This window comes from Trachinotus anak, unplaced genomic scaffold, assembly GCF_046630095.1.
Source record: "Trachinotus anak isolate AG129_WGS33_773 ecotype Australia unplaced genomic scaffold, CSIRO_AGI_Tana_v1 ptg000032l, whole genome shotgun sequence".
Taxonomy (NCBI): domain Eukaryota; kingdom Metazoa; phylum Chordata; class Actinopteri; order Carangiformes; family Carangidae; genus Trachinotus; species Trachinotus anak.
Window position 1 is genome coordinate 8978470 of NW_027273883.1, and position 13313 is coordinate 8991782.

General features: G+C 40.1%; 2 protein-coding genes across 4 annotated transcripts; one reads left to right on the top strand and one right to left on the bottom strand.

Annotated features, from left to right (window-relative positions):
- The first annotated feature begins 277 nt into the window (after positions 1-277).
- LOC139613344 (ribonuclease ZC3H12A) lies at positions 278-7188 on the top strand. 3 transcript variants are annotated; one of them, XM_071469914.1, is made up of 6 exons: positions 278-465; positions 1421-1862; positions 2355-2494; positions 4604-4838; positions 5006-5112; positions 5296-7188. In XM_071469914.1, the coding sequence occupies exons 2-6, from the start codon at positions 1492-1494 to the stop codon at positions 6324-6326; spliced, it is 1884 nt and encodes a 627-aa protein (XP_071326015.1). In that variant the 5' UTR covers positions 278-465; positions 1421-1491; the 3' UTR covers positions 6327-7188. The 3 variants fall into 3 exon arrangements, with proteins under 3 accessions (XP_071326015.1, XP_071326014.1, XP_071326016.1); XM_071469913.1 differs by having other exon boundaries at positions 431-775; XM_071469915.1 differs by having other exon boundaries at positions 431-729.
- Positions 7189-9155: 1967 nt separating this feature from the next.
- LOC139613345 (uncharacterized) lies at positions 9156-12755 on the bottom strand. The gene is made up of 8 exons (XM_071469916.1): positions 12578-12755; positions 12211-12323; positions 12009-12093; positions 11492-11676; positions 11307-11403; positions 11073-11220; positions 10600-10839; positions 9156-9849 (listed from the first exon to the last, which is right to left on the bottom strand). Exons 2-8 carry the CDS (start codon positions 12283-12285, stop codon positions 9792-9794), a joined length of 888 nt encoding a protein of 295 aa, XP_071326017.1. The 5' UTR covers positions 12286-12323; positions 12578-12755; the 3' UTR covers positions 9156-9791.
- Between the last annotated feature and the right edge of the window lie 558 nt (positions 12756-13313).

Below are 13313 nucleotides of genomic sequence, written 5' to 3' on the forward strand. Positions count from 1 at the left end.
TGTTTGTAAATGTGCTCTTGAAATAAATCAACTTGACGTGGCTGTATTTTTAGATGTTACAGTAATAATACTGTACGGTTAACGGCCCAACCCTGAAATGAAGAAATCATTTATTATTCATTCACTAAATTCAGTAAAATCCCTAAGGGGACAGCAGGTACAACAAAGAATAAAACACACGAAAACAAAACCAAAAAAAAAAACCCAAAGAAAATCAAGTCGTGTACTACAATGTGACTGACTGACAGCCAAAGGAAAGGAACACCTTATCTTATCTCTGATATATGCAAATTTTTCATGGCCGTGCATGCCTCCCTCTGCAGGAGAAGGAGTCACTTTTTCCATGAGGGAGGCGCTTCTTAGTCGGAACCGTGTCAAAGTTACTGTACTTCGACACAACAACAGGAGTCACAAGTGACTTCTGCTGACAAGTGGAACACAAGAGGAAAGGGACGAGCAGGGAAGGTAAGCTGTCAGTTCGCCTCCGCGGCGTCATTTGTTGACGAGGAACGAAGAAATAGGCTGTAACCTTACCTGTCTGCCTGCCTACCTACCTGCCTGTCTGCCTACCTACCTGCCTGCCTGCCTGTCTGCCTGTCTGCCTACCTGCCTGTCTGCCTGCCTACCTACCTGCCTGCCTGTCTGCCTGTCTGCCTACCTGCCTGTCTGCCTGCCTGCCGGAGACACGTCCTGCTAGAAACGCGTAGGCCACTGTCTCACCTGTGTCAGGTAGAGGTCTGGGCTGTGTTCAGAGTGTTTTCTGAAGTAGATGAAGGTTAGTTTGGTGCTTTGGTGCGAAAGTAGCGCAGCAGACTTCTTCCCTTATGTTCAGCTCTTCATTTATAGCAGAGACTGCAGACTGAGTAGCCGGTCAGACTTCACAGTACAGTGTGTGGGAAGTGCAGGGTTGTGTGTTGAGCCTGTTATTTTATTCAACTGTGACTTCTGATTATCGAATGCGACGACTAACGTCGCGCAGTTGACAATGATTACATTATCTGACATTTACATACAATGAAACTCGTTGGATACCAGTTTGTAACTTTACCACGTAGGCAAAAAAAATTTAAAAAATAAAAAAATAAAAAGGAAATCAAAATGTGAGAATCTTAAGTAAAACGTTTTTGGCAAATTTTGCTTTAAAATGACTAAATCCATTATCCATCCATTAAATCCATGTTTGGTGATTAATTTTATATTGAAATATTATATTTTTATATTGAAAAACTGAAAACCTAATACAGCTTCAGTGAAAAGTTAAAATGAGCCGGTTCAGAATATATGAGTTTGACAGACAGTGCGGAATAAGATGATTTTTAAAGTCTCCATGTTCAAATAGAGACTAAAAGGAGAAGGATGTTAAAACGTTAAATTGGGTCAGTTCAACATGAATTCCTAATGAAATGTCATTTTTCTTCAGCCGTGAATATCATCCCGAAGAGGATTTAATACGTCTTCTATGCAGCTGAAAAGAGGCCCAGATGCTCCAGGATGGATCAGGTACTTCCCAGCCAGAGCTCAGCTTCAGGCCTGCTGGAACCAGACAGCGAGGAGCTCCAGCTCAGAGTGGACTTCTTCAGGAAACTGGGCTACTCCTCAGCGGAGGTGAAGGCCGCTCTGAGGAAGCTGGGGCTCTGCACGGACACCAACTCAGTGCTTGGAGAGCTGGTGAACAACAGGACCAGCACTGCACCATGCATGTCTAGCTCTGACAGTGATGAGAGGAGCACAGGCCAAAAGGACCCTCTGCTGCCCCCCAGTTGGAACCTTGGACCTAGAATCACACCACAACTGGGGGACCAAAAGAACACAGACACAGAATTGAGGCCCGTTGTTATTGACGGCAGTAATGTTGCTATGAGGTAATCCAGATAACAAGTGTTTTCTTTTCTTTAATGGGATCATAGATCAGTAAATTAAATGCTGCTATGTTTTGGAGCTTTGAACTACAGAGCTGTTTTAGTACGTGTGTACCTGGTAACCGTAAATTACCTGTAAAATAACATGTTTCAAACAACCATCAGTCATCGCCATGTTGTCATTCGACTCTGACCCTGAAGCATATATTTTCCTACATCTTGACTTTTTTTTTTTTTTTAATGGCGTTCACCGCCCTGCCTGTGCATGTACAATATGCAAATTGTAGACACACACCTTAAAATCTCTGCCTCTCAATAGATATGAACTGTCAAACACGATACTCACAGTAATAGCTGGAGGGAAGGTTGCCATCAGAGATAATGTTCCAAGGCACATGGTGTTTACACAGATCAACTGAATTTTTACATTTCCCTGTCATAGTTTTTACAGTAAAATTATTTGTATTCATGTTCTCTCACTTCTGTCTTTTACAGTCATGGAAACAAGGAAGTGTTCTCCTGCCGAGGCATCCAGCTGGCAGTGAATTTTTTCCTGGACAGAGGCCATAATACCATCACTGTGTTTGTTCCCTCTTGGCGCAAAGAGCAGGCCAGACCCGATGCCCCCATAACAGGTGACGATACAGAAATGCACAACCAAGCAGGCAGATCATTCTCAGGCTGGAGCTAGTTTTGACATACAAATATTTCTCAGTCGAAGCAGAGGCAATCCCATTGGCTAAACCTTGTATACCTGACATTAAATCATGAGTGATGAGTGATTTTGATGCCAGCTAATAAAGAAGCAGTTTAGTCTCTCTAACAGGATTTTCACTGATGAGGGAAACACTCACTTCACTTCTGAATATTATACAGTCTGATTTAAGCATCTGCTGCTGTCACACTTTGTTGTCTTTACTACACACTGATGTAAAACAAATAGTTTGACATTTTCATAAATACACAAGAGGGTCAATGCCACTGTCATATCTGTCTATTGAATATAAGGCTACAGAAAGCATCTAGCGTATCTTAGCACATAGAGTGGAAACGGGGAAAGAGCCTACCATCACTTCTAAAGCTTAGTAATTAACAAATTACATCTTATTGTTTAATCCCTACAAAAACCAAAGCATAAAATTTGGAGGTTTACCAAAGGGTTATTCATCTTTCTCTGTCTCTTGGTGGGCAGACTTTGTTACCAACAGAGCCAGGCTAGTTGTCTCCTGCTGTTTTCAGTCTTTATACTAAGATAAGCAAAGCAAACCAGCTGCTGCCTAGATCTGTGTTGTACAAGGTATCATTCCTCTCATCTACTCTCCACTAAAAATTGAAAGAGTATACTTGTCTTCCTTTAATTAGGCAGAAATCAGTGTTTTTTCTTTTTTTTTTCTTTTCTTTTTTTTTTTTTTTGCCTTACCTTGCCCTCCCTGAAGTTTGGTGAAATTACTGAGACGTCTTCCTCTACAGTTTCCCTTTTACTAAGAAATGTGAATATGACTACCAATGAAATCTCCTCTAACGCAGTAACTGTAGGTGTGCGTATTCCCGTATTTATGATTCATTCCCAAAGGAGTCATGAGATAATGCTTTAGTGTTGTGCTGAGCTCATGCCAAAGGCGTGGGGTAATACAGTTAAGATGAGGAAACAGATATCATGTTTTAGTATGACCCCAAGACAACACATTAAAATGATTTCATGTAAAAGTTTCCATGTGTTGTACAGTGTGATTGATAATCTGATGGTACTTTGGCAGTAGCATACGATAAAGGGCTCTACGTTTCTGACAGCTGAGTCACCAGCGTTTTTTGGGTGTATCCGAACAATCCAGCTTAATATCTACACGGTGCCATCTCAGTGAGTAGAGGAGCTGGCTTTTATTCAGTCTTAATGCATGATTTCCACTCATGCTGGCCAACAACCTCTGATAACTCCAACAACAACATGAAATGAGGAGTGGACCATCCTTTTGAAACTGATGCATCATCAACATGTGGCTCTCAGGATTTAGTAACTTTACCGCCTGGGTGGAGCAGTCCAAGGGCTCTATTTTCAATCTGTTAACAAGGAAGTAAAAATCAGCCTGCAGTCATTCCTGGGAAAGCCCCACCAGGAAGTACAGCTGTGTTTGAATCTTCCACACCTAGTTTAGTGTGTAGTTTAGGGTAAAGTTAAGGCCTGATAATCATCTACAGCAAGAGGTTAAGTGAAGACAGTCAGGCTGACAAACACAAGTACTTAGTTAGGGAAGTGCCTCTATGTGTTTGAGTGTATTTTCTGTGAATAAAAGCTTCAGTCACGAACATGACTGGCTTTCTGGTAACCTGGCCTCTTGGAAGGTTGATTTCATTTGACTTTTAATTTGTGTTAACAGGTACTAACAATGTGTGTATTATTTTTTTTCATTCACCCAACTTACAGGTAGAGTAATATGATATCATGTACATAGAGATATAGAGATAGTCATGATTTTGGTACAGGTAATGTAATACCTTCTTCGGTGGCTTTTGTTTTCTGTAATTGCTCACAGTTCAGTCAGATCGTAGATCTCTGTGGTTTTTGTTGCCTGAATGTGTGGTTCAGGATAATGATAAATGTATGTCATGTTACATAACAAAGCTGTGCACTTTATATAGAACTTTATGACATAACCACAGTTAAGTGTAAAAAGGTAACGTGAGTACCTCTTCCACACTGTCTCTTCACAGCAATCTCACTCAGACATTATTGTTTGCACTTTCAGATCAACACATACTGATGGAGCTTGAAAAGCGCAAAATAGTGGTCTTCACTCCATCGCGTCGAGTTGGTGGTAAGCGAGTGGTTTGCTATGATGACCGCTTTATCGTCAAGTTGGCGTACGAGTCAGATGGAGTGATCGTGTCCAATGACACCTACCGTGATCTCCAAGGCGAAAGACCCGAATGGAAGAAATGCATTGAGGAGAGGCTCCTCATGTACTCTTTTGTGAATGACAAGTAAGCATTTAGCCTGTTTCACATTTTCCTATGTGAGTAAGATTTAATCAGGTACCTGAGGGCATATCACAGCTTGAGGGAAACATAATTAGGCCGCACCCAGCTAATTTGTCATAAGTCAATGAAGAAATCAACAATGAGTTATTTCTGATTTTTTTTTTTTCCAGGTTCATGCCCCCTGATGATCCTCTAGGTCGCCATGGCCCCAGTCTGGACAACTTCCTCAGGAAAAAACCTCTGCCTACAGAGCAAAAGAGACAGCTCTGTCCCTATGGTAAGATACTATTAGCACACTATTAGCACATAAATCCATAAGGGATTTTTTTGTTTCAACAGATTTTTATACAACAGCTGCTTTGTTAGACTCTTGACACTTCTTGGACAAAAAAGAAATATGGTTCCCCAATGAAATGACCCATAACTTCTTTGTGTTTGTATCCATTTTTCTTTTTCTCAGACAAAAAGTGCACTTACGGCATCAAATGTAAATTTTACCATCCAGAGCGAGCCAACCAGTCCTACCTGTCCTTGGCTGATGAATTGAGGGAGAAAGCCCAGATTTCTACAGTAAAAGAAGAGAGAAATGCAAGATTATCACCCAAACAGCCTCAGTCTGATAGTGGACCGGCTCATAATTCCTGTTCCCATCCTCAAGGATCTAACATAGAGTTTACTGGAGACAGGAAAAGTTCTTCACATCCCAGTCACATTCGTGAAAACAAACTGTCGTACTGGGAAGACCATAGAAACTGTTCGAATCATATGCCTGGCACTGGAACAGGAGGCCAGAAAGATTGGCCTGGGCTGCACTCTGTGCCCAATCATTACTATGCCAACATCTCTCACGAGTACCTTGATTCTGGTCTCGGCTCTTTTGAGAGCCAATACTCTGATCATTCACATTGCCTTAGCAAGTCCCACAGGCTCAGGTCCCAGCAGCAAAGTACAGTTACTGGAATCAGACACAACTCAGTGCATTTAGGGAAAAATAACACCAGCCCTTCCTGTGGTTGCTGCTCCCATGCAGTGTCTTCAAATGCTCACCAACGACATCATGGAAACCTGGACACGATAGGTCAACTGAACTATCCTCCTCAAATGTTCCCACCAAGTGTGCCACACCAACACAGCCTCCCCAACCATCTCCAATATAGTGGCACCCCCCATTATCAGCAACATTACTGGTCAGATCCCTTTCAGGGGCTTCCCCAAGCTAGTACATCATGTAATTTCCCCTCTTCGGTCCATTCCTCACACTCCCACAACTCCTGCTGCTCTTACAAAGGCCATGAGTACCATTCTTGGGGCCAACAACAGCCATCTTTTGCTGCGATAGACCCACAAAGGTTGGAACTCCGCAAGAAACTGCAAGCCATCTTCAATCCACATCAGGTAGATACAGTCATGGAAATGTTCCCACATCTGATGGATGCAGAGAAACTGGCTGCAAAGATCCTCAACTTGAGGGGGGGTGAAGGAATATTATGATGATCTTCCCTCCATGATACTTGTGTTGACCTCAGTTATATCTCAAATGTATGTCATAGCAAACAGAGAAATTCTGTGTCTAGAGTTGAATGATTTTAAAGCTAATTGCAAATATGTTTTGTCCTGTGTGATGTGCCATTATGACAGTGAACTTTTCACTCCTGTTCATGAGCAGTTTAGACAACCTGTTCTTAATTATATGCATTTGTATGTAGTCAAATGTGACCTTGTCATCCAAGTTTTGGATTGAAAAGTGCCTCTAGACTAAGGTAGTTACGGCTGAGTTTCTAGAGCTTTGACTGTTGATGCATATTGTATCAAATGAGATCTATTGTTAAGTTCTCATGTAACCAGGAATTGCTCTGTACAGTATTACTTATTCCTTTACTTTTACTGTAGTTCTCCAGAAAAGCCTGCTGTTCCACATTTTCATTGTGAGGTGTAGCTACAGTATTTTTCAATATATTGTGGCCACCCAGTGTGTTCAGCAAATTATTCTGACTCTCAAATAGTATTTACAGTAAATTCTAATCTAATAAGGGAAATGAGAAAAAGACTTTGGCACTAGTGAAAGGAGTGTGTCATCACCCATTTCCTGTAAATCAGTATCAGTTTCATGGAACATAGTGTTGCTGTAACACTACATGCATACTTGGGCTACTGTGTGATTGAAAATGTAAAGAAGACAATGAAAGTATGGAAATTAAGTTCTCATGAACATGCATATTTGTCCTCCTACACTTAATCAAATCACTTAGTGTAAATGTATACTGTAAGATAAACCTTAAGCCTGTCTACGAAAAAAAAACCTGTCAATGGAAATAAAAGATGTGTCACATATTATGTGTCACAGCTGAATTTACTTACAAGGTTTATGTCATTCCATTGAGTTTTGAGTCATTGAGCTTAGCTAATGTTTCTTTAACATCTCCACAGTTCATCAGAAACAAAAAACTAGTATTTGCACACGCTTGTGCTTACATCATAACATTTTGCCTAAAACCTCTACTGAATTTCGCAACTACTGGTCAAAAGTTTTAGGACAATGTGGTTTGTCCAGCTTTTTTTTACATTTACATGATTTCAATGTCTCATTGTTTCTGCACAGCACAAACGAAACAATTGGCAATTTTATCAACAAGGAATCATTAAATCTTCTAAAATTAATCTAAATTTTTGACTCATTCAGCTGTCAATCAAATATTGTTCAGAAAGTTTGTTCCAGCACTGGTTGCTTTGCTTTCGCCTTCTGTTCAGTTCATCCCAAACCAGCTCAAAGGGGGGTTGAGTCTGGAAACTGTGCTGGTCTTCCATCATGTGAACCCAAGACCAACTAGTTCGTCTTCCTTTGGTACTGGTCTTTTTCTCATCATTCTAATAGCAATATACAGTACTACTTCCTGCACCAACACTGCATATGTACTTTCCATTTACTTCCATTGCTGCAGGAATGCTGAACAATTTCTCAATCCCTGAAAAAGGATGGTTTTCTATTACATTTACATGATTTCTAAATTTCTTTGACCTAAACTTTTTCTTTCCTTTGGGCAGTGAAACAGTAGCCTAGTATAAGGTTATTCGCTAACTGCTTAAAATTTAAGTAAAACTGGAAAAGGGTTACTGTTCTAAAATGTCTGACTGGTTGTGTATGTTTCCTATGCACAGATTTGTCTACTACAACTGCTACTACTTGAAAAACTGGGGACAGCCCAAGGGTTTTACTGTAAAACAAATAATTTTTGTACTCTGCAGCTCAGGTTGCAAGCTTGAACAAATCAGTAACTAATTTTGTTCTAGTGGCTGAGGGGAAAGGTCAGCCAGTGTGTGCGTGTGTGTGTGTGTGTGTGTGTGTGTGTCTGTATGCATGCTGAATTTAACAAAGATTCTGGCTCTCTACTGTTACCTAATTTTTTTAAAAGATGCTTTAGCTGACCTGTGAATTTCTGTCAGAGTGTTTTTGTCACTAAGGATGGCAGTACATCTGTCAGTCGCTCGGTCAGTCCACCACTTTGGCCTGGACTGAAATATCTCAATAACTATTGGCTAAATTATCAAGAAATTCCATCAAACTGAATCCAACTTATGTTGTTGCTCCTCTAGTTTCCTCTAGAGCCACCATGAAAACTAATGACTATTTAGGGCAAATGTTGGCATGCTAACACGCTAAACTAACACACTGAATAAGGTAAACGTGATACCCACTAAACATAAACATGCTAGTATTATCATTGTGAGAATGTTAGCATGCTGAGGGGAGCATTTAGCCTCATAGAGCTGCTAGCATGAATGTAGTCTCATTCTTACTTAGAAAAGAAAACAACACAACTTCCATCTGAGACTCAATCAACAATGCTGGCCTGAACTGAGATTGCTAAAAAAAAAAATAAAAAAAAACAGAATGTATCTCCAGAATGACTACATTTCATTGACGGTCATGACTGATTGTTCTTTTACTAAGTTGCAGATATTATCCAACATGCTTTTTATTTGTTGTCTAAGCCTACATTTTAAGACCATTTCCTACTTTTGACTGTTGCTTACCCGTTTTGACGATTTCAAAAATGTCAAATATGCACAAATGATATCCGGCAGGAGCCACCCCAGCATTTGTGTAACCAAGGCAAACATTACTTGCAAGAGTAGAGAATTACAGTTGACTGAATGTAAATATTTAAGTTAGATGATTTTCTTCCAAGTGCTGTTGTCTCACGCTATGTTTTAATTGGTTTGTAAAAGAAAAACACAAGTAATCCGTTGAAGATTTTAAGTTTTCCCTGAATGTGCAGTATATGATCAACACTTCCATATTTCTTCAAATTGTCAGGAAACATGGCGCTACTGTGCCTTGTCAAAGTAATTTGTCAACAACTCACCAGTATTGTGCAATTGTTTTACATTGCAAGACAGATCATGTTGTACTGTGTTTGACAGATGTGCTTAGAGTCATACTTATATTTACCTGAGGTGAAGATCCCTTTAGGCCAATATTTGAGTGTGACTTAGAGCAAGAAAAAATGTTTTTGTTCACAGTGCTCAGAATGTTTTTAATACCTGCAATTACAGTCCTTTAAGTTTGGTTTTTTTTTTTTAATCCAAGCTTGACCTTGTGCTTGACACTCTGCATTTCCCTGTCAGACTACGACACTTTGTTTTTTTGTTTCATGCACAGACTAGCACATCAACTCGCTCAAAGAAAGAATAGCAATTACATCCTGCAACTCTAGAACATTATTGAGCCCAAGCTTCACACCATGCTTTTGAACTATGTTTGTTGAAATGGTATTTTTATTGTGAATATCAATAAAATGGATCTCTCTCCACACACAAGACACATCCATATTTTTATGCACAATACAAAAATGTTCCTCATTACAATAGGGTATCAGATCCATGACTGTGACTACTGTTCTTCATTCAGTTGGTCCTCTTTTACATGGGCAGCTTGGCATGATATATGTATTTTTGTCATTCCCAGGCCATCAGGAGTTTGTGGAATGGTACAAAGGCACCATATCCAGGCTTACTGCAAAGGATAGAAATTAAATAAAAAAAACTGAAACAGCAAACAATAAATAAACTTAATATGAAAATGAAAAAAACAAAAAAAAAAATTAACACACATACGACATTTACATTTATACTTGTTCACATGTGTAAATGTAACTTGTTGAAGTGCAGGGCAATTATTTTGTCTCACTTCTTGGGTTTATGAAGAAAATTTTAGATCTAAGCCCAGTTTCCAATCACAAAAAGTCATGGCTATAGGCAAATGAGTTCACGCCTCACATCTGAAGTTCATGCCATAATTTGAGCTTCCCAAATTGACCGCAGCCTTATTTGCATATTCAGCTCTGTCACTCAAGTGCACAGGATTTGCTCAAGTATGTCTAGAGGCATTGTTTGACTGTTAAATACCTGTAGAGTTGTGTCTATATTCACAGTAACCCTAGCATGTACTTTTATGTATTTAACTCATGCTTTAGGAATCATAATGTAATATCAGGTGGATTGCAGGGGCCAAAAGATAATGTATTAATAGGCTATTCTGTATAAATCTGCTGTGATTTATGATTGAAACCATAGCAGCTTCCAAAGAGCACATTTAAAAGAGATGTGTAAGGCTTCTGTGAGACATTTGAATTGAAATTATCCCAGTAAAGCTGCAGTGAGTGGAATGTGACTAGAACTGTAAATCTCAGGTTGTACATCCTGAGACACACCGAGAAGCCACAAGTTGCTTTTGATCGCACTGTAAACAAATGAGATCAATTACCATTCAAAGTAGCTGTGTCCTCTGTGTCTGCCATCATGCAATCCACGGTCAGGTGTCTGCAGCTCCACCCCAAGGTGGAGATCTGCCTCCCCCTGCAGGTGGCCCAGGAAACGAACTGTTCCTGTACTGATTCGTCCAGATGGCAGCATGATCCTGACCCGGTGTCCTAGCTGTAGGTCCATGGGGGAGTGGGGAACAAAAACCCGATGAGGCCCTTGGGATGTCCTCCATGATCTCACACTGAAGGAACAGACGGTTCAGTCATTAGTAAAACAATGATTGAGATGTACTTTAATTGACAGCTTTAGAAAAACAGCTGTGACATTACATCATATATGGAGGGTGATTTTTCTCTCACTAAATCTGTAAACCAGCATAGCAGAGCTGGTAGTGCTCCCATTTTCCTGTCCTGCTAAGTTAACTTAACCAGCTGCTGATTGAAGCCTCATATTTGCCATGTAGACATGCTGTACCTAGTGGCTGAGGATGAGGAGGAGGCAGTTCTTGAACTCAGTGCTGATGATGAGGAGAACTGGCTGCCTGACAAACTGCTCGAACAAGTGTCACCTCTTGATGACACCTCAGACCCTCTGCGTTGGTACATCTGTCTTGAGAGACCACCTGTTCATTAGAAAATAACACTTGGAATCAGTATTAAATTCAAAGGCTTGCATGTATTAAAACAGCTGAATATTATTGGCATTTACTTGTGCACTCGTCGAACACATCCCCATTGTCCACTCCTGACTCTCCCTGCTCATCACAACCGCCCACTTTCACCAACACTCCAGCCTCAGAGGTCACCTGAGGAGAAGACGGCAAGAAATGATTCATGGAATCTCATGCCCAACCTCAACCACACCCACACACACACACACACTCACAAACAAACCTGATGACGTAGCTCCTCTTGTTTTCTTTGCAGCTCTGCAAACCTCCTTTCCCATGATGCTCTCTCACATGCAATTCTAGTCTTGAGTGACAGGATCTCCCTCTCGGTTTTGGTCAGTCTTTTATGAAGGGCAGCTGTACGGTCAGGGCTACCTGGTATGGCTGCAATCCCCTTACTTTCAAAACCTGACAAACAAAGTCAAATAAGGTCATCACATCATATCTCTACCTGCATGTCTGCTGAGGACATGTGAAGTAGATTTACAGTATAATGTAGATAGGCCTTTGTCTTCATAAATCTTGTTACTTGTTAATTTACATTTGACCCTGACAGACACACCAGACTTCTATTCCTAAATAATTTATTCATTTTCATTTGCTAAAATGCACCACCCTCTCTGAACAGAATAAAATTAGTCAAACAAAATATTTTTAATTGAAAGTAAAGATTTTATTAGCCAATTTTTATCACTGATTTTTTTTTTTTTTTTTTTTTTTTTTTTTTTGTTTATCCTTACCCACAAGTTGTTTGAGCTGTCGGCTTGTCTCATCTGTAATTTGTTGTTCCCTCGGCAAGAATTTGATTGCATTGTATGGGCATATCTGCAAGGTGAGTAAGCATGACAAGAGTGTATATTCACTAAAAATATCATCCCTTATCAAAGCTTGTTATATCATAATTTCAATACAAATGGCACATTTCTGAGAACATATGCTCACCCAAAGGAACCTGCAGGTGCAAAGTATCCCCTTGACTGTCCATGTAAACACAGTCCACAGGATATAAGCCGTCATGTTGAAGCATGTTCCCCCCCTTCCCTGTGGTATTCTGACTGTAGAATGAATGAAAGTACAAAATGACAGTGAAATGATGTTGGATCTCTGCATTTGAGTGCATTCATGGCTGTGGTTTTACTACACCGTGGGCTAATGAGTCCAGAGGATCAGGTGTAGGCTGCTACGGAAAATAGGCTACGCCATCTGTGAGTGGATGCTGCCATGCTGTGACCTCATCCACAAATGAAGACATATAAACATTGATGGAAGCCTACTATCGCAAAATGTACAGACAGAGCCGGACACTGACCTTTGCCAGAAGCTGAACTGTAGATTAGAAGGAAACAAACCCAGGTGAGGTCATAAGAAAATGATGACTCCCATTTCTGCTCAATAGGCCTCTGTCCTAGTCCATGGAGAATGTTAATGTGGTGCACAGACCTCACTGACCTGTTGCTGCACACCAAGTTGGTGTGAAGAGCGCTGCTGACGACTGCTTGGCAAGTAAATCTTTTCTAATCTTCTTACTTATGCAGCTACACCGTCCAGTTGCATCCAGGCTGCTTAATTTGGTCTACTGAGCTGTGACTATAAACAATGTGAATAAGACTCTTGCACATGCAGTGCAACTGTTAACCCTGTGGGAAGAAGGTGTCTGTCTTCTGACACATTCAATTGTAAGAGCTGAGGAAGTGATAAATAAAAAATGTTTGCTTTTTTTTTTTTTTTTTTTTTTTGGAATTGGCACAAAAAAAAACTACATTTATTTTGAAATGGAGCCCTGAGTATGAGGTTAAGGTGCAAACACTCAACTTTATCCAAACCTAACACCTGATTAAACCCAATGCTTTATTTGAATTTCAAGTGTGACAACATCATATATACACTCTCTTTATACTTTATAAGATTATTATTATATACTTTATACTCTTTATACTACTTTATTACTTTATTATTAGGAACCTGTACACCTGCTTATTCATACAGTTGTCCAATCAGCCAATCACGTGGCAGCAGTGCAATACATAAAATCATGCAGGTACAGT